The following is a 21,596-nucleotide window of genomic DNA, read 5'->3' as shown; positions in this document are numbered from 1 at the left end:
TCGGTCAGCTCAACTGAGCTCATCAAAGAGTCACGTGTCTGATTTCACTCGTCCAGCTCCATCTCATCCGGCTCGTTTGAGCATATCTCAACGATCGGATTCATATTATTTAGCTCTTCTAATTTTGATTATCAATACCGACATAAAAGCGATATTTCAATGCTAAATTTCAGTAACCAATGAACGTAATACCCTTTATGACTAAGCTTAAAGAATTTCAAATGATTTCTTTAAATTGTCAAAACACCTAAAGATCGTCGTGAAATCAAGTGATGAAGAAATGTGTAAACATAGCATTAAAATGTGGAAGCCTATAGGCTAGGCTCTTAATTAACCCCTATGTTCTTTCACTCTCCGTTCTGAATTGACTTTTAGTTTGTATTTTTTAAACGAGGGACGATATTATATAATTGTTAAAGATAAATGTTTCGTTGAGATATTCTTCAACGTAACGGTTCTTATGTCGTTGCTATTTTTACAAAAATTTAATAAATTTTCTGTCTGCACGCTAAAATAACCATAATTTGATGATAATTGAGTTGATATTATTCGTTTTGACTCGTTAAACGTATCATCGTTAGTCTCATGGCTTTAAAACGTGTTTACCAATGAGAGGTTTCCACACACTTATAAGGAATGTTTCGTTCCCCTCTCCAATCGGGCCAAGCGTCCTCGCTGGCACACAGCAAAGCATTTCTTATAAGGGTTTGGAAGTCTCTTCTTAGTAGACACGTTTTAAAACTGTGAGGCTAACGGCGATACGTAACGGGTCAAAGCGAAAAATATCTACTAGTGGTGGGCTTGAGATGTTACAAAATGGTATCAAAGTCAGACACTGTCAATATCTGGTATCAGACCCGAACCTAGTTAAAGAGTGTGGAAATATTTCTTATAAGGGTGTAGAAATATCTACCTATGACAATATCTGCGTGCAGGTCAAGATGGACAATATCTACTAGCAGTGAGCTTAAACCATTATTTAATTAATTTTATTTCTCTATTCAAATATACTAATTAAATAATTAATTAAATTCAATTGCATCATAATTAAATATTTTTTTAAAAAATAATAAAAACTTTGAATAAAAATATATATTAATTCAAAACGTGACCATACTAATTTTACGTCTCTAATAAATATTTTTGGTCAAATTATTTGAAATTTTTTAACGTCGTCTTTGAACATTTATCCAGTTGAATTTCATAAACGAATCAAAATATGAATTATTCAATTGTTTGACATTGTTTTAAAGACTAAAAATTATATAAAAGCGCTCGTTTTTCTAGCATACAATAATTATTTAATTTTCAAATTCACGTCATTATTGAAAAACTAAAAAATCTTATAAATTTGTCACTGAGAGAGAATTTTCGGAGGAAGATTAGAAAATTTTATACCTAATTCGTTGACTACCCCTCATAAATTAATTATAGATTAAATCAACTCGAATTTATTTTTAATTTTAAATTACATTTTTGCTTATAAACAATTACGTATACACATATTTATTTTATTTTTATTTTATTTTATAATTATTTATTCTTTGACTCCTCTTAAAAATAAATTTTAATTATTTAGAAAATAATTTTTAAAAATATATTGAACAACACGTATTTTATGGAGTAATACTTTATTTTTATTTATTATGTGACAATTAGTTGCAAATTTTAATTAAATAATTTTTTAAAAATAGATATTTTATGAACTAACATTTTATTTTTATTAAAAAAAATAAATAAATGACTCGAACAACTCAAACCAACCAAATTCATAAACTAATTAATGAAATTAAAATTCATGATTTTTTTCTTATAATGCAAATCACTCTTTAATTGATATATATATATATATATTTTGTTCATAATTATTTAAAATATTTTCAAACTACTTAATTTATATATTTAAAAAGAAAACCAGATAAAATGAATTTTATTAATAATTTTTAAAAACATTTAAAGTTAAATTATTGTTATTTTTTAATTAAAGAAATCAAAGCTATGTTATTTTGAGTGCGGCGCATCTTGTGAAATTAATATTAATATTTAGATATTTTAATTAATTCAATATAAAATCATCTTTGACCATATTATTAATTTTCCAAAATTAAAATTAATATTTAGATATTTTGTCCGTACGAAAAAAATAATAATTCATTATTATTATAATTTATTTGGGTCTGTTCCACGTTGCACGTGCGCTTGATTTCTTTTCCCACCCACTATTTTAATCAATACGCCTACGTTCACCATTAAATTACTATTTTTCAATAATTAATCAATCAAATATCAATATTTTTTAAAAGATAATTTTAAATTTTGAATATTATTTTGTTTAATTCATATATTTTATTTTTGAACTTTCATTAAAAAAAAAAAATAAATAAATTATTTAAATCCTTATTGTTAATCTATTTGTAGGTTAATTATTTAACTAAAATCTAACATGGGCATGTTTTTTTATTTATTTGTTATTTAATGATGTGGACAAAAATTTGAAGCCAATTATAATGTTTTTTTTTTTTTAATTATTAGAAAAAAATATTCGCAGTCGTTAGCCACAAGGTTTCGTTCCCATTAGTATTACTGTCTACCTCACGGTTTTAAAATGTGTCTGTTAGAGAGGAGCTTCCACACCCGGAATATTTCGTTCCCCTCTCTAACCTTTGTGGGATCTTACAACCCACTCCCCTAGAGGTTCAGTGTCCTCGTTGACACACCGCCAGGTGTCTGGCTCAGATACCATTTATAACGGTCCAACCCTACCGCTAGTAGATATTATCCGCTTTGGCCCGTTACTTGCCTCACAATTTTTAAAACTGATTGGGTCAACCTGATCAAACACAAGAATCTAGCCCAATCCCAAGCCCTGAACGTCTAGTTGTCTGCATCTGTGTGGTCTACGATGTCGTAGTCGCACTCGTACTCTGCGCCCACTATTTGATCGTGAGTCCGAGACTTTGTCTCTCAAACTCTCAAAGAAGATCTAACATCTTGATCTAATCAGCCAAGTTATACTCAAACAACAAAATAGATATACATTTCTTAAACCGATATCAATTCAATGTCCAATCAATGTTAATGGGCATTGAATTGATAGCATTTTGGGGTGATAGATATCAAAAAAGAATGGGATCCTTAGAGGAAGATATGTCCGTTTACCTAACATAAGGAGGATATGTATATAATAATCTTTCATCTCATCTCACACATAATGTTTTGCATTTAATGGTAAAATGACAATGACATTACCATTACATATTTCAAACTCTAAAAGCCCCACACCCTTTGGCCCTTCATTATTGCCCTATTCTACTATGCCATCTCAATAGATAAAGACGTCACACCCTAAGCACCAAGTCTAGTGAGAGAGACTTCGAGACCTTATCTATATAGCTTACTAGACAATGATCGGCTATTCGTCTAAGAACATAGATCATCCACACTGAGACTGAGATACGACCCATGAAAGATTAGGTTTCTATGGTCGTTGAAACATTACCCACCATGAAACAAGATGTTAGAGATGTTTAAGGGGAGAGCGAGGACTGGGAAGCCTTCTCCATCTTCGTCGCTCCGTTTAGAACATGTTAAATAGACATCTCTACAAGACGTGTGATAATATGACTTACCAAGTTGATCACTTGTGGGTATTGGAAGCCAAAGAGCTCCCTACACCCTACTAAAGCTCGGTTCTAACACCCTAAGTAGAACTCTTGTTGCATGAATTTCTAGAGATATCGAAATATTTTTTACTGTCAAAAGGTACGCTATACCACCCTAACTCAGCTTTATATTACTTTAGTTCAAGTACTAATTTAATCATTGTATGTTGCATACAACATCCCACCACATTAAGCTTCTCGAATATCTATCAGTGTAACGCTTTGTCTCATCGCTTTAGCTATCAACCTACGTGGATCTATGACTTGATTCTTGCATTAACGATTAGCTAGAAGTTGTCTACGTCACACGAATAAGACGGTACCACTAACCCTTAGTAATTTGATGAATGAGTAGTGTGCTTTCTTTGACTCGATGACTGAGCTTTTGTTTCAAAGAATTAGATTGAAGTAGGTGGAGGAGTGTTACGTGGCCAATGGGGCGAGTACATGTTGATCGAAGAAATTTTGCTTATTCGGTTAACCTAACTCATAAAGGAAACTGCATTTTTTTTTTCGCTTTATCTGACTTAAGCATCGGTTATACAAATGTGCAAACTTTTCTTGTTTTGCACGTTACGTTTTTTTCTCTTTTCAAACAAATTTACCATTGTTGTCACGTAAAAGTCGACGCATTATCCAATCAAGATTTCAAGATCAACAATCAGTATATATATATTTTTGAATAACTGATCTATGAACGCTGTTCAACTCAATCGAGTGTAATGGTCGAAGTTTGTAGACGTGGAATGAATAAAAACAAAAGTACTTAAAATTGTGGGGAAGAGTTTCATTAATGAGACGGGCCAAATTAAACTCTTCAACAACAAAGACGTTCTTTCTCTATCTTTACATTTTCAAATAATTGAGTTCTCTCGGCCAATCCATGAAAATAACAATTCAACAATATTTATTGAGGAAAATAAAGGATCACCACTTCAAATTTAATACTATCTTCAGTCGTGCATATGGCTAAGCACCACTGGTAGACATCACATTAACAACCCGTTCGTGTTCATGACTCAAGAATCCCATGTAGAATACATCGAGGAGAACCCACCAAGAAGCTCACATAACCGAAAGGTTTGATTTTTGTGAGGCCAAGAGGCCCTAGATTGGTAAGAAAGACTTGCCGCACGAGCTAAGTCAAGTACAAATCGAGGCTTGTCTCACAATCATGGTACACAACATATTATCTTAGCTGAGCTCCACGCGACTTAATTATTTATTTATACAACTAAATTTGATAAATATTATATTATATTGTATAATTATTAGTTTGCAATATTTATAACTTATAATATTCTATATTATGGATATCTTAATTTAACAAAAATGAAATATTTAAAAAATTTAAATTCACAAACTAATCAAATGGATATTCATCAAATTCATTTATTTAAGTGAATGTATTTATAATAAGAAAGGAATAATTTAAAATATGTTTAATATAAATAATATATATTTATGTATATTGTCCCATCCTATTTATTTATTAGCTCAAAATAAGTGATGGATAATGTTTTTTACCCAAAAAAAAAATAATAATAATAATAAAATAATAATAATAATGGATGACATGGCACCACTAAAAATCCCTAGAATCAAGGAAATTACTTAAAATCTTCTTAAATGTCTGTTGACCATATCTACATTTGAATGTGCATAAAATAAGATGTTTTTTCTTTTAATTTAAAAAATATAAAAAATCAAGATAGATATTTTAAGTCTTCTTACCCTCCCATAATCCAACGTCCGACACATGGGTTGGGGCGCAATGTCGATACACTCGTGCAATTCGGTACTATTTTGAAAGACCATTTTCAAAGGAAGACGCCTAAGACGCTTGTCCAGTCACGCTCACCTACTCTATGAGACACAACACATGTTAGCTTGCTTAGGCCACGGGCCCAAGAGTGGTGGAAAGCTAATATCATACCTCCTACTATAGTACATTTTGAGACATTCGAGTAGACGTCTTTTTGGCGAGGGAACATATGGTCTCGTACATAGTGAATCGAAAATAAATATTTCACATAAAAATAAGATAATTAAGCTTATTTATTAAAAAATTAAAGATGGAATAAGATAATCAGTTGAGCTATGATCAGATTGACACAAAAAAAAAAAAACGAATTTTAAAAATGGTACGTTTATATTATAAGTAATATATTACTTTTAATAATTTCAAAATATATCGATCTAGAAATATGTTAAAAATAGTCGTACGACTTTACGTAATGTCATCCATATCAAACATCCAACCATGTGAACGATGTCGAAGGGGTTGACAAGAAACATTATTTTAGCACATTTTTAAATTTTGTTTAAAATTTATTATTATTATTATTATATGATACAAAGTTGAAGAAAATTGGATTCTTTTCCCATACAAAATTCAAAAAAATAGGAAAAAAGAGAAAACGACGACGTTTTCATTAATTTAATCAATATAATTTAACATGGATTAAATGGCCTTGATTAAATCAACCATATCTCACAAAATTATTTATGATGCGACAACGCATCATAATACAACCTTGCTTTATAAATAATAATTATTTTTTTTTATAATGTTTGTTTGGTTTATAATTAGACACGAGTTTTTTTTTTTTTTTTCAAGAACTAATTATTTAATAAAAATGTTTGATAATTTTTCTTAAACTTTAAAAAAAATTATTAATATTTTTCTAACTTTTTAAAAAATTTTAAAAATACTTTTAAACTTTTTTTAAAAAAAACTTAAAAAATACTCGTATAAAAAATATTTATAAACTTTCAAAAGTAACATTTAATATATGAGATGTGAATGGAAGGTTTTCGTCCATATATTAAGATAAAAAAATTAATTAATTTTTTGTTTATAAAAGTAAATAGTATTAATATTACCTAAATTTCACGGATATTTTTTAAATATAATACTAAATAAGAGTATTTTTAAACTAAAAAAATTGAATATTAATAATTTTTTTTTAAAATTGAAGCGTTAACCAATTTACAAAAGTATTATTGGAATTTTTAAAAGTTGAATAATATGTTTTTTTAAGACAAAATACTATTTTTATTAAAATCAGATAAAAGAAATAAAAAATAATATAAAAAATTATGGGTAAAAATATAACATTTTAAAATTTAAATACGCGATAAAAAAAAATAATTATTTTTCTGTCCACTCGTTTTTTAATATTTATTTTAAAATCCTTTCCATTTATTTTAAAATATTAGATGTCAGCTTCGAAAAATAGAAATAATATTTGGGCTTGTATTTACGGAGCCCATTAGCAGAAAAAAGCCCAATAACTTTAAATTTCAGCCCAATAATTCCTCTTTATGGGCTTTCGACTGGGCCGAGAATTTCGAGCCTAAATTTCAGGTTGGATCCGAAACCTTGTTGAACTCTGTCTCAGATTCTCCCTTGGCTCGAACTTCGCTCCTGGAGGAGCTCTGGAACTGCGACTGGCGCGAGCCACCGTCCTGTTCGTTTGAAGAAAGCTTCGAGGGAGGGTTGAATCCATCGATCATTGTTCAGATTTTGCGCCCTTCGGTGATGCTATGATTGAGTCATTGAAACTTGGATACGATGGCAGTCTTCTGTAGAATAAACCAATCCAAGCTCAAGTCCCTTTCGGATCAATTCAAGAGACATTACTTTCAAATCTCTCATGCTGCTTCGCTCGATTCCGGTCGTATAACAAAACATGTTCTTGGATGTGTAGAGCGGACAATTCCCCGTAGACCAGCTGATTGTGGCGGTAATGTTAGGTTCTTTGCTGCTCCGGTTCAGGTAGCGATTCTGATCCTTATGGATGAATAATGGCACATTAGTTTTTGAATTTGAGCTAAATTATACGGAACATTGTGTAGGGTTTCAAATCCTGTGATAGTCGCTAAAATTTCATGCCTTGAACTTTCAGAAGTTACATATTAGAATAGGTAACAAAATAAGATTTTAGTTGTTTTTGAATTATTTATTTTTAATTTCATATTGATTTTCACTAAAAAAATTTATCATTAACTAGTTAAGTTCGAATTTGATTATAAATCAATACTGGTTGGAGTTTTCCTCCTCTCTAACTGGAGAAGTTGTTTGTACATCCCTCAAATTGTTCATTATCTTGTTTGAATTATAGGCCGTTTAATTTATAGTGTCTGATGTTGTTAATTCTATGACATGGTATTGAAGTTTCAAGGTAAGGCGAAGAAAGAAGAGAAGGACACAAGTGGGCCACGACTTAATGATAAAATCAAGGCCGACTTTGTAAGGCTTGTATCTGATGATGGTATGTGGGATAAATATATTGAATTTTTGTTAATATCATGGCTTGAGACTCCCAAGTTAGAGATTCCTATTCACGTTCTTAAGATTGATACCATTGTCATAGTAATGCAAAATGAGAAGAGTGCATGGAACATTAAATTCTCATGTTTTGGGGAAGCAAGGTGTGTGTTTACTGTTTGATTAGTATTTTGTTTGATATTTATGTACAACTACATGCTACAACGATAACATTTACTAGAAAACAAGGTATTGTATTGTATCTATCAGTTGAAATGAGTGATAGGGTATGCTAACTTGTTTGTGGAAAAATAGGAGCATGAACGTTCATTTTTTTTAAAAAAAGAAGGAAGCTGTATAATTTAGACAAAAAAGAGGGTTTCCTCCTTGTGGGGCGATGGAGCTACACAGCATTCTCCATTTGACTTGAATGTCAAAAGTTGGATTAGTACAAAATATTATTTTGGGAGATACCATAGACAAAACCCAAAAAGTTATTTTCTATCAAAAACAAATTTGTATTGAAAATATTCTTTCAACGACCGACTATCTCTTTAAACCAAGTAGCCCCAAGCAAGAATCCATCACTGCTCTTCAAAAACTCTTTGAGAATGAGATTTCTCATGTAGGAAGTTGTGTAAAAATGTATCGGGCTTTCATTATGCATGTGGATTATGTTTATTTATTACTTGTTAACGTGTTGCACATATTTTTGTAGGACATACGGTTCTTAAGTTACATGAAGCTCTTGCACGTGCTCGTGAGCTCAATCTTGATTTGGTTGAGGTAAACTTCCATATTTTAATGGAAAAAAAAAACATAAATCTTTGTATGAAAGACTGAAACCATTATAAAAAACTAGAGAACATAAATAGTAATAAAAGTTGCTATCTTAGTAATTACTGAATTATTTCCTATTTATTATTAGGTTTTGCAAAATTTGATTACATGTGTCAAATATTCTCAGGTCCAAACAAAAGCCAATCCACCTGTCTGTAAAATTATGGATTTCCACAGAGAGAAATATAAACAGCAAATAAGGGAAAAGGACCGTGTTAAAAGCAAGGTGAGCTTGTTGATGCTGTGTACATATGGGTTCATGACTACTGTTAAGACAGTGATAATGCTTTTAGTCTGGATGTGGAAATCAATCGTTTGTTAAATATATATCACTTCTGTTACTTGTTGCCATGTCGGTGCAGATCCGTACTTTATCTTCAAATTATCTGTCAAGTTGGTTTCGTATTATTGTTCATTTTGATAATAAATGGAACGTGATATAAATCACCAAAAACTTGGATGATTGCAGTCGTCTAATATTTTTGCATCACCTTCATGGTTGCATAAATAAAACACACAATCGAGTCTGATTGTCGGAGCCTCATTATGAATCATATGAAAAGATTATTCATTCAGTGTGCCTTTGCTTTGTTTTGCTGCAATCAATTTTGACTTTTTTAAAGCGGATTACACATGCAAATCTCTAGAACCTTAGCTTAATTTATTGCCGTTTTGAAGTTATGCCACTTTTAGTTGATTTTTCCCAGCAGGAAAACCTGTAAGTAATAGTACTTCAGGTCTTCAGAAATGACACCTTGTAATTGATATTAGAAAAAGTGTTATACATATTGTGAAAAGATTCATATTCTTGCAGGCTGAACTGAGTTTAAAAAAGGGAGATCACAAAGAAGTCCGCTTCACTGGGAAAACTGTAAGTAATTCATTTTTTAATGTTTAGACCTGCCTTGAATGGATATCACCATTAACCTTTTTGTCATTGCCTGAGATCTAAATGTCAAATTTTTTTACTCATGTTGCTACATTGTTTCAGCGTTTGTTAATTTCCTCCGATTGTTGCTACTAACCCACAATATTGGCGATACTTTTGGTATTTTTTCCTCGCCCAAGGATTGTAATGAATTTGGTTCCTTTCTCTCTATGACACCATTTTTCTGTAATATGTCTGATGCTTTGACTAAGAGTTGAGACCCAATTCTGTTTCCAGACAAGGAGTCCTTGAGCTCCAAATCAACAGCGTTTTGACCCACTAAGAGGGCTTAGAAAAGCACTTTTGGTATTTGATACTAAAATATTTTTTTATATGGTCTTTAGGAGGAGAAGGACCTAAGGATGAAAGCTGATATGGTAAAGCGATTGATGGAACGTGGTTACCGTGTGAAGGTACTACTTTTTTCATTTTACAAAATGACCCTTTATAATTTCTGTTCCTTTAGTTTCTTATTTCCTTTCAGAGGTTAATAGTCTTTTGTTTGTGTTTTTCATTATAAAATCCGCTCAAAATGGCCTATGTCATCTCGCATTTTTCTTTCCCGATTTAGAATTGCTGACCAGTACAATTCCCGTTAACAAACTACAACCATGTCATTAACTAGTATCCTACTGACCAAGTCTTGTCCAGACCCTGACCTAAGAGATTTCACTAGGTTTGGGTAATGCTAACTTTACTAAATTTCTGTTGCGACATCCAGTTCTCACTTTCTATCCTTTATTTACTTTAGAAGTATCCTCATTAAATGTGTTGTCTTTGCCCTGGGTTGACCACTACCATGAAAATAATAAAGAGCCTAGAGAATGAGTTAAAACCATAGTGGTCACCTATCTAGATTCCACATCAGTTAGGGAGGAGAACGAAACATTCTTTATAAGGGTGTGGAAACCTCTCCCTAGTAGATGCGTTTTAAAAACCTTGAGGGAAAGCCCAAAGAGGACAGTATCTGTTAGCAATGAGCTTGTGTCATCGAGGAGGCTGAGCCCTGAAGGGGGTGGACACGAGGCGGTGTGCCAGCAAGGACGCTGGGCCCCAAAGGGGGTAGATTATGAGATCTCACATCGGTTGGGGAGGAGAATGAAGTAGTCTTTATAAGGGTGTGGAAGCCTGTCCCTAGTAGACGCGTTTTAAAAACCTTGAGGAAAAGCCCGAAAGGGAAAACTCAAAGAGAATAGTATTTGCTAGAATGAAGCACTCTTTATAAGGGTGCGAAAACCTCTCCCTAGTAGACGCGTTTTGAAAACCTTGAGGGAAAACCAAAAAGAATAGTATCTGCTAGCGGTGGGCTTGGGTTGTTATACAATATCCTATGAGTTTCCTTAGCTACTAAATGTACTAAGGTCAAGGTCAAGCAATCGTCTCATGTGAATAGTCAAGTTGCTTGCAAGCTTACCCGAACACTCACATATATTTAAAAAAAAAAAGGGGTCTTATTGGATAAGTACATGCCATTTGTGTGTAAAGACCAAGTGTATTTGCTTGTTGTATTTGTATTGTCCTTGTAATCTCTTTCTAAGGCGACCCCCTGCTTTGTGATATGTACTATTGCTGCTTTTAGGTTGTTCAAATTGACGTTTTAAACATCATGGTGTTCAATAGTAGCTTTGTTCCCTTTACAGTGTAGTGCCAGGGGCGGTGAGGATCAGGACTTGGGTGGCTTGCTATCTCGTCTTTCTGCTTTGGTATTGTCTCATGAATCACTTCATTTTCTCTCCAAACAATTCCAATCTATCAATTTCTGTTAAGTGTCTTATTTTTCCGACGTTCGTCGCTTACTATCTTTTTGCAGATAGAGGATGTAGCAGTGGTGGAAAGTGGACCAAGGGTGGAAAGAGGGCAGGCATATGTTATAGTCAGGCATGTTAAATTTGGCCCCTCAAAGAAAGGGGGTGGCGGCAAAGCATCGAATGTTGTTGCAAATGCGAAGCAGAAGGCTCAAAATGGCACCACCTCTCCGACTTCACCAGCCGCCCGTTCTTCAAGCCCAAGGGAAGAAGAAATTGACCCTGAAGTTGATTTTGAGAGTTCTAAAGAAACTACCTGGTCCGTCGTTGATGGTAATAATGATTTTGACGAAGTGTTTGACTTAAAAGATGATGCTAATGGGACTCCCTCAAATACTGCTGCCAAGAAAATGAATGTCTCAGACCTTTCTCAACCAAGGGGGTTGCCTGATTCTGGCCGAACCAGCTCTGTTCCACTCTCTCGACAAGATCCTTCCATCAAAGCCGATAATAGATACAAAAAGATCGAACCTGCGAACCGTTTCCAACCACCAAATGCAATGGGCAGCAAGGGTCGAGGTGCTAAAGATTCATTCCGATCAGAACCTGAGATTCGTGATCAAAGGAGGCACACTCCAAACACAGACTTCTCGCCCTTGACGAGAGAAACCCGACGATATGAGGACAATGCTTCTGCATCAAGAAACATTAAGCCTGGTCCGCCACACAACACTGCTCCCACTCCATCCAAAACTAGCTTTGGGATCTTCAGTTCTCTGAACACCAACTCTCCAGGAAAGCAAGATACACCGGCCTCGAGTTATCGAGGCAACCAAGGGCCTCCATACACGCCATCGACTAATCCCGAGGACAAGGGACAGAAAAGCTGGGGAGTTTTCAGTAAGTAGAGTCCAAATGATTCCCCAAACAGGACAAGGTGAAGAAGGTAGACATGCTTACATTGATTGTTTCAGATATTATTAGATGGTAGGATGAATTTTGGTGATGATATTTATGTAGACATAATAACACAGAACAAAGATTTTTGTTTCAGACAAGAACCGCTGCTGTGCATGCCCTGTTTTAAAGAGGCAACATAATTTTCTTCAAATGTATCTGTAATAAGAGATGAGAATGAGCATTATTGATCCCTATTGTTATGTTTGATGATATTAGTTATTGTTATAAAATGTTCAAGAAATCCACTAATTCTATTATCTTTGTAAATATGAAATGGTTGGAAACTATGTTCCATTCCATTTGATATTATGAAATTGAATTAAAAAATTGCATAGACCTTTTGTTTTTATTTTGATTTAAATTTGATTTTACCTTTCTCTTTTTAATCACGCTCTCGGAATTAAAGCCTCGAAAATCGGATCATAACTTAGTTGAGATCAAACAGTATTTAGAGATCAAACACTATTGGGTCAATCACATCCGATGCAACGTTTGAATGCCTCATTTCTTACCAAATTTTTCTTGTTATTGTTTTTACTTCTGAAAAAGAACAACGCACTCAATTAATAGCTAGGCTCCAAAGTTGATAAAAGTTTTGATAGACATCAACATGACCATAACCGACAGAAAAATCATTACCATAGCGTAACTGACCATTTTTAAATTTTTAAATTTAATTTTTTTTTATAGTTTTTATAGAATTTAAGAAGACAAAAATAAAGGTTAACGTTAACTTGCCTTGTGAAACATAAACTTCCTTTCCAATATTTAGAGTCCGAATCCCTCAAGAAAAGCACCTTCCCATTCCCTTTGCTTCAAATCCAAACTTTTATATATATATATATATAGATATATATGTATATATGTATATGTATATACATATATATTATGTATTTTATATTTCCATTACTATTTTTTAATGATAATAATAAATAAATAAAAAGTACTTCAAACATTTATTAAATAGACATTTATTAAATAGACAGAAAATTTGTCTCATTAATTTTGTTAATAACAAAAATTTAAATGTTGTTGGATAATGATTTTATTTTTTATATTTTATTTTTAAATTTGATGTATTTTTAAAAATTAAATAATTATTAAAATACGAAGCTTATTAGTACAACAAACATCAGATAATCATATAAAAATTTAAGACTCAGAATCTTAATATCTAGTATATTAATATAAAATGATATATATTTTAGTAAAAAATTAATTTTTTATAAAATATTTAAAAAAAATTTGAATTAATAGGATAAAATTAAGCTATAATAATATGATAAAATTACGATTTTGCCACTACGTTGAACAGTTGCTAAGTCGGGCAAGCTTAGTTAACAAAGTGTTGACCTAGGAGTATTACATCACGGGACAAAAATATGTAACAATAAGGCCCCTAAGTTTTAATGTTTTTCCAGTTTTAACCCCAATATTTTACGTATTTACAAACCCACCCCCACGATGCTTTCTTTCCAGCTCCTCCCTCTAATTTTCTCCCTCATTGTCATTGCTTGGTTCTCTGGCAATATATTTTCTGGTTCGAAGACGGTGTTGTAAGGAACCCCTCCGTCCAAAATCCGACACCTCCTTTTTCTCCATCGCATCGCCTTCTTCCCCTCCATTCATCCACGATTCTTGGATTGCCTTTCTCCTTGCAGTTCTTCTTTGTCTACCTCGAAACAAAACTCAGGTTCTCTTTTCATTAGCTTCTGTGTTTTGGTTTCTGTATTGGATTGAGCTTTTCGATTGAATAGTTGTTGTTTATTGTTTGGTTAACTGGTACGGTATTTGAATTTAGCTCGTTGGATTGATCTGAGAAGGTCTTTAATCGTGTGTTTCAGCTTCTTTTGTTTGTTTTTTTGTTTTTCATTTTGATGATTGGTTCGTCCTGCTTTGGGTATTTGAATGCGAGACTGGGATAGGTATTGTTGGTTTTAGCCATTATTGATTCTTGTGGTATCTGATTTAACCAACTTGTGGATTTGTCCGAAGGCGTTAATTGGATGCCTTCTTATGTGTAGTCTGATGACTGCCATTTAATGTTGGATTCATAGAATCAATGGATAATGATGCCAATGGCTGGTGTAAAAGGGCTCCTTCTCAAGATATTTTCGACGTTCCCATTTCTCCTCTGGTCTTACTAGAAATATTAGCAAATAGGCCCAGAAATTTTCATTTCTGTTTGTGTTGGTCACTTGTTGTTCTTTTTTTTTGAACTATTGGACATAGATTTGGTCACTGCTCTAAGTACCCACAGAAGCTACCTGCAAATATCTCAACCTCCTGCTTCTCTGTTCATGTTGTTTCTTTACTCGATGAAAATATGATGAAAGAAAAAGAAAAAGAAAAAGAAAAAATAGTGAGTGAGCTTATTTGACTTGATTGTTGCTTTGAGTAAAATTACAATGATTAGTTTATGCATTATTTTTTTGCTTTCTAAGAGACTTAGGACACATGAACTTTTTTTTGTTCATTTTCTTGCTGCCAAGATTGGCTCTTAGAAAGCGTGAAAACTCTTATTACGTGTGGAGTTGGGTATCCAACATGAACATCTATTGGCACATGATTTGAAGTGTGCAATTGTTTTGAATTTTGCACACAATGAGGATGCAGGAAGGATGCTTTGGGCACCTAAGAAGCATGGACATTCAAGTTTGGGTAGTGTTTCCTCGTTCAGCACATGCCAACCACTTGGACACTTCGACATTTGTTGGACATGTATCAGACACTCGTTAGAATAATAATTATGTGTTTGACACTAGTGATCAATATGGGTCCAATATTTGTTAGACATGCATTGAACAATTGTTCAGTACACTAAATAGGCACATAATAATATAGGGCAAAAGTTTATAGATTTTGAGAGCAAAATTTATCACTAATTTTTTAGCATATAAATGAGTAAACTTATTGAGTTTGAATTTCCTTCTGGTATATAATGATATATTTTTTAAAAATTGTATATTGTGTCTTTGCTATGTTTGTGTCCTAGGTTCTTAATACTGAAAAAGGAAAATAAATACATTATACTTAGTCATAATCCAGTACGTGAGAAGTGCAGAAATGATGCTTGAGGTGATCATTTTAAGAATAGTATATTTTGTGGAATGCTTGACGATTTTTCTGTTTGAGAGTATAATGCCAATAAAGAAATACATTTGACTTCAGAACATTTGAATATGTATAAAATTGAATCGATAAAACTACAAGTCTGTACCTTCAATTCTTTAGAACACACAAAAGTATGTATAATATCTTCTATGCAATGTGTCCCAACCATGTTTCTGGCCTGATTCTTTTAAACCTCATATGCTGCCGTTCTACATTGCTTCATGTATGTGTCCCATTTCTGTTTTTGTGCTTCTTTGTTTTGACTTTGACAAATGTGTTTCACAAGATTGAATTGACAAATTATCTCAATATACGTGAGTTACATATTTAAGTGATGGATTTACTCATCCTTCTTCCTTCTTTATTTTCAGATGGAGCAACAGGGTTCTGTGGACAAGGAATCTCTTATCGGTACTGGCAATAGTTATACGAATAGGGATGGTGTTTCTTCAAGTGAAAATGTCCACATGACAACTATAAATAATGATGAAACTAGAAGAACAAATGAGAATACAAGCGACAAACCTAGTATTCCACATATATACAGGCAAGATATTGTAAAAAGCAAAGGTAGTGGTATGATAGGGATTGTGACTGAAGTTGCTGGTGATGCTGATTCAGATAGTGACATTACTGATGATGAAGATGAAGATGAAGATGAGGATGGTGAGGATGGTGAGGATGATGATGGTTGTGATGATGATGATGGTGATGGAGAGAAAGTAGGACAAAACAAGGAAAATTATGGTGATGACAGTAATGCTAAAAATTCCAACAGAGATAATTATAAGAGCCAACCTCTTCCTGATGACGAAGTTCGAGTCCTTTGGATGGATGAAAGTGAGACAACTCTGAATGTTAATGACTTAACAGTTATAGATAGGGGATTCTTACATGGTGATTTTGTTGCTGCTGTTTCTGATCCAACTGGGCAAGCAGGTGTTGTGGTAGATGTAAATATCTCTGTTGATCTGCTGGTTCCTGATGGATCAATTATGAAAGATATATCATCTAAAGACTTGAAACGTGTGAGAGACTTCACTGTGGGGGATTATGTGGTCCTTGGTCCATGGTTGGGTAGAATTGATGATGTATTGGATAATGTGACTGTGATGTTTGATGATGGCTCTAAGTGTAAAGTCACAAAGGCAGAGCCAATGCGGCTCAAACCAGTTTCTAAGAATATCCTTGAAGATGCAAACTTCCCTTACTATCCTGGTCAGCGTGTAAAGGCGAGTTCTTCAACAGTTTTTAAGAATTCTAAATGGCTTTCTGGTTTATGGAAACCCAATCGCTTGGAAGGTACTGTCACCAAAGTTGCAGTTGGTTCAGTGTTCATTTATTGGATAGCATCTGCTGGATATGGACCAGATTCTTCTACCACCCCAGCCGAAGAACAGACTCCAAAGAACTTGAGATTACTGACTTGTTTCTCACATGCAAATTGGCAGTTGGGCGACTGGTGTCTTCTTCCCTCATCATTCTCCTCTGGCTTGACTAAGGAATCATCACGAACACATCGTTCTGATTCAGTGAACAACTCATTAGATTCCACACAACCGGAGGGTGTGTGTGATTCAGAGGATGTTGTGCTAAATGAATTAAGTGGGACAACTGAATCCACTGATCTTGATTCCCTTAGTGCATGTGATGGAAATTATAGGAATCCTGAATGTAATATTTTGCCTGAATCTAGTAATTCTAGAGCTCTCAAGGAGACTACCCATGAGACTTGGCCTCTACATCGCAAAAAAATTCGTAAAGTTGTCATCAGGAGAGATAAGAAGGCTAGAAAGAAAGAGGAAAACTTTGAGAGGGCCCTTCTAATTATCAATACTAAGACAAAAGTTGATGTTGCATGGCAGGATGGCCGGACAGAACGTGGACTGGATTCAACAACCTTGATTCCAATTGATAATCCAGGTGATCATGAATTTGTTCCGGAACAGTATGTGGTTGAGAAGGCCTCCGATAATGATGATGATATTAGCGAAAGCAGGCGGGTTGGAGTTGTGAAAAGTGTTCATGCAAAGGAGCGCACAGCCTGTGTAATGTGGTTAAAACCAGTCTCCAGGGCAGAGGATCCTCGAGAATTTGACATCCAAGAAATTGTTAGTGTGTATGAACTAGAGGGGCATCCAGATTATGACTACTGTTATGGTGATGTGGTTGTTCGATTGTCCCCTGTTTCTGAATCTATAGAATCAATGTCTTTGGGTAACGATACAGAGGAATTAAAGCAGCAAAGTTCAACAAATGAGATGACGAATTGCACAGAAAAGGCTTCAGGAAGCCAGAAAATAGAAGATCCCTCATGTAGTGATGATTGCATTGACTTCTCAGATCTCTCTTGGGTTGGAAATATAACTGGTCTCAAGAATGGTGATATTGAAGTTACTTGGGCTAATGGCATGGTTTCAACGGTATTTTTTGTTTCTTAATTTTTTTTTTAAATGATGCTTGGTTAGTCTTGAACGTAGACAATGAGACCAACTGGTTTATGATCTTCTTCTAAAAGGAAGCATTCGTTATAATTGAAATTAAACAAAATTGTTATAATGATCAGGATTAGGAAAGATTATTCTTGTATTTTCATCGGAGTTATTTTTAAGTGTCATATCCACTTGGCTTTTAAGTTTCATTGGGTTGCAATTTATATTAGTTGGTACCTTGTTGGATTCTATGATTCTCTTTCCGTTCGATGACGAGACCTTTTTGTAATTATTTGCTAGGTTTTATTTTACTGGATTAAGACCGCTTTTTGTAGTTTATAGTTTGGCTCCTCTTTTGTGGGCTTCTTTTTCGTATGCCTATGGATTCTCTTTTTTTCTTTTTTCTCGATGAAAGTTTGGTTTCTCATTTATGAAAAATCAAATTGATCTGGAAATATTAAAAGTGTTGTATTTTGTTTTTTTTCCTGTTTGCTTTGCCTTGATGATGGAGGCTATGATCTAATACTTGTACGTGGTAACTGATTTAGTTTTGAATGGTTTTCACTTTTCTCACTCCCAGAGTTTAGAACTTAAATGCGAGAAGTGTTTGTTGTTTTACTAAGGTTGGCCCTCAAGCAATTTATGTTGTCGGTCGAGATGATGATGATGAATCTATTGCTGCTGGGAGTGAAGTAAGTAATGGTGCTGCAAGTTGGGAAACAGTTGATGATGATGATGAAAGGGATTCTGTTGATAATGCTAAGGAGGTAATATTCTTTTGAACCACTAAAGTTGGTGTACCTCGTATATACTTAGTTTGTCGATTTGCTTTTGCTTGTAACATTGTTACCGACAATTTTTAGAATAATTACGCCTGATATGTATTAAGGTATCTCTTTCTAAGAAAAATAATGATCCACGTCAATGTCTCTAGGATATCGAGCTGCAAGATACCGGTGTGAATTCTGAAGAGGAAGGAATTGAACAGAATAATTCAGGAAGAAATCTAGCTCTTTCTGTTCCATTTGCTGCAATTCGATTTTTTACTAGATTGGCTGCTGGAATATTCTCACGAGGACCAAGAAATCCAGAATCAATGGATGTGGATTCCCACAGTGAAAGTGAAACTCAATCCTTGGAAATTCAAGCTTTAGAGGAAAAAGATTCTGGGCTTCAGTCTAGCTCTCTTAAATCCAATTCTTTTGATGCTTCTGATATGAACTCTGATTGTGGAAGAGGAGAGGATAATATTGCTTCAGAGCCATCAGAAGTGTCGGAATCGGCAGACGCTTCAAGCAACCTGAGGACTGCAGAATCAGATGGTTCAGCATGCCATGAGGATGGCACCTGCAGCTTCAAAGGGTTTGATATAGCTAAAGATCCTTTGGACCATTATTTCCTTGGTACAAATGGACAAGTAAGTAATTAACAAAATTCTCCAAACCTTCGCGTGATTTTTGTTTTAGTATATTCTTTCTGTTCATCAATACTTGGATGTTTACTCGAAAGATTCTCGCACAAGTTTGAATGATTGATTGAACATTGTTGCACACAGACTAATAATGGAAGGAAATGGCTCAAGAAAATCCAGCAAGATTGGAGTATCCTCCAGAACAATTTGCCAGGTAAACAATGCTTACCTTTGCTTGATTATGTGATTATGCATGTCTGCTGTGATTGACATTCATGTATCTGTTAGCTGGCTTCGATTGTGAACCTCGAATGAATTCTTGTAACAGATGGGATATACGTTCGAGTCTATGAAGACCGTATGGATCTCTTAAGAGCAGTCATTGTTGGGGCTTACGGGACTCCGTACCAAGATGGCCTCTTCTTCTTCGATTTTCACCTCCCACCAGAGTATCCCGACGTTCCACCAGTAAGCAATCCTAGCCTTTTTAATCATTCTACCTGGGTACTGTACTTTATATAAAGTTCACTGATGGAGCTTATTACGATGCAGTCAGCGTATTATCATTCAGGTGGGTGGCGGATAAATCCGAATCTTTACGAGGAAGGCAAAGTCTGCCTTAGCCTTTTAAATACTTGGACGGGTAGAGGAAATGAAGTGTGGGATTCAAAGTCCTCTAGCATCCTTCAAGTGTTGGTCTCGCTTCAGGGATTAGTGTTGAATTCTAAACCATATTTTAATGAAGCTGGATATGACAAGCAAATTGGAACAGCAGAAGGAGAGAAAAATTCCTTGTCGTACAATGAAAACACTTTCTTATTAAACTGCAAGACAATAATGTATCTTATGAGGAAGCCTCCCAAGGTGGGTAATCATTTCATTATTATTATTCATTGGTGATGGAATTACTGGTTGTGACTATTTGAAGTTTGTTCATGAATAGGACTTTGAAGAACTGGTTAAAGAACATTTCAGGAGGCGTGGATATTTCATCCTGAAGGCCTGTGATGCATACATGAAAGGTCACTTAATTGGCTCGCTTACGGAAGATGCCTCTATAAGAGAGAACAGCGATCCCAACTCGACGTCGGTCGGCTTTAAGCTTATGCTTGCTAAGATCGTTCCGAAGCTCGTCTCATCGTTGAACGAAGTTGGAGCTGATTGTGACGATTTTAAGCATTTTCAACAGTTGTAGCATTAAAGAAAAGGAAACTCCAATTACATATAGTTGACAAGGTAAATCTTTCCTTCAATTCATTCCTGATTCATGTCAAAGCCTTTCTCTCTTTACGCATTACGATCAATTATGCAACCTTGTTCATAAGTTCTTAAGTGGGGCCTCATGTCTTTGAAAAGCTTCATAGAATTCTAGGAGCTGGGTTTTAGGGACAACTCTTTGGTCTCTGTCATCATTTATTTTCTTTTAAAAAAGAACGTCAGTTTTTGAACTTGTTCTGCCTGGCTGCTTGTTTGTGCCTATAATGGACTTCATTGAAGTGTTGATCAAAGAAGAGTAAAAAAAGTATGATATTTTATGAGGCATTTTATTTGTACTTCCAACATATTATATTGTTTTTCTTAAAAAGTTCATCAGATTCGTAGATTTAGGTCTTCGTTAGACTCACCCGTTAAACGTGATTTGATATGCTGTTTCGAGAAGCAAGTTCGGTAATCAATCCTTCTTATTTTGTTCAATTGTCTAGCTCTTTTTGCTATTTGGGTATCTAATACAAATTATGTCGAAGTCAATAACAAATGCGTTCGGTTATTAAGTTTATTGCTTATTTATAATTACATAGTTATTTACATTTCTACTAACTTTATAGTAAATAAATAAATATGCCAAAGTACTTATTTACTTCTTATTGTTAATGTTATTATTTTTAGGTTAAATAAATAAAAATATCTTTAAATAGCATAATTGTCTAAAAAAATATTATACTTGCAATATTATTTTTGAACTTTAAAACATATATATATATATTCTTACCATTCTTGCCATTTATTTCACTTTTGAAAGTTTGAGTATTTTTAAAATTCTTTTTAAAAAATTTAAAGGTATTTTTTATATTTAAAAAAAAACTTTTAAGGTATTAACTAAACTTGTGAAAACTTAAAAGGGTAATTTTTTTTAAAGTTAAATGATATTTTTAAAAATACCCTTTTGAAAATTAGGATATTTTAAAACAAAGTATTAAGTATTTATATTTTTAAAGTTAAATGATATTTTT

The 21,596-nt window shown here is 33.8% G+C and overlaps 2 protein-coding genes across 2 annotated transcripts; both read left to right on the top strand.

The window, feature by feature from the left end:
* Window positions 1-7,239: 7,239 nt before the first annotated feature.
* Window positions 7,240-12,618, top strand: LOC111777617 (translation initiation factor IF3-1, mitochondrial-like). The gene is made up of 8 exons (XM_023657292.1): window positions 7,240-7,443; window positions 7,843-7,939; window positions 8,654-8,721; window positions 8,903-9,001; window positions 9,590-9,646; window positions 10,048-10,116; window positions 11,344-11,406; window positions 11,514-12,618. Exons 1-8 carry the CDS (start codon window positions 7,240-7,242, stop codon window positions 12,354-12,356), a joined length of 1,500 nt encoding a protein of 499 aa, XP_023513060.1. The 3' UTR covers window positions 12,357-12,618.
* A 1,280-nt stretch (window positions 12,619-13,898) lies between these two features.
* On the top strand, window positions 13,899-20,918 carry LOC111777628 (probable ubiquitin-conjugating enzyme E2 23). Its single transcript, XM_023657307.1, has 8 exons — window positions 13,899-14,101; window positions 15,894-17,945; window positions 18,578-18,721; window positions 18,889-19,371; window positions 19,510-19,579; window positions 19,694-19,833; window positions 19,918-20,229; window positions 20,309-20,918. Exons 2-8 carry the CDS (start codon window positions 15,894-15,896, stop codon window positions 20,558-20,560), a joined length of 3,453 nt encoding a protein of 1,150 aa, XP_023513075.1. The 5' UTR covers window positions 13,899-14,101; the 3' UTR covers window positions 20,561-20,918.
* Window positions 20,919-21,596: the final 678 nt, after the last annotated feature.

Source organism: Cucurbita pepo, chromosome LG16, assembly GCF_002806865.2.
Source record: "Cucurbita pepo subsp. pepo cultivar mu-cu-16 chromosome LG16, ASM280686v2, whole genome shotgun sequence".
NCBI classification, from domain to species: Eukaryota; Viridiplantae; Streptophyta; class Magnoliopsida; order Cucurbitales; family Cucurbitaceae; genus Cucurbita; species Cucurbita pepo.
The sequence above is the reverse complement of the archived record's forward strand: the minus strand, read 5'-3'. Positions and strand labels throughout refer to the sequence as shown.

What these genes read in the sequence shown, in the direction of transcription:
- LOC111777628 (XM_023657307.1), top strand. Translation starts at nt 15,894, where the DNA reads ATGGAGCAACAGGGTTCTGTGGACAAGGAATCTCTTATCGGTACTGGC. An exon ending in CTGTTGATAATGCTAAGGAG is followed by an intron (nt 18,722 to 18,888) that starts GTAATATTCTTT and finishes CAATGTCTCTAG; the next exon opens with GATATCGAGCTGCAAGATAC. An exon ending in CCTCCAGAACAATTTGCCAG is followed by an intron (nt 19,580 to 19,693) that starts GTAAACAATGCT and finishes TTCTTGTAACAG; the next exon opens with ATGGGATATACGTTCGAGTC.
- LOC111777617 (XM_023657292.1), top strand. Translation starts at nt 7,240, where the DNA reads ATGGCAGTCTTCTGTAGAATAAACCAATCCAAGCTCAAGTCCCTTTCG. An exon ending in AGGACCGTGTTAAAAGCAAG is followed by an intron (nt 9,002 to 9,589) that starts GTGAGCTTGTTG and finishes ATATTCTTGCAG; the next exon opens with GCTGAACTGAGTTTAAAAAA. An exon ending in AACGTGGTTACCGTGTGAAG is followed by an intron (nt 10,117 to 11,343) that starts GTACTACTTTTT and finishes TTCCCTTTACAG; the next exon opens with TGTAGTGCCAGGGGCGGTGA.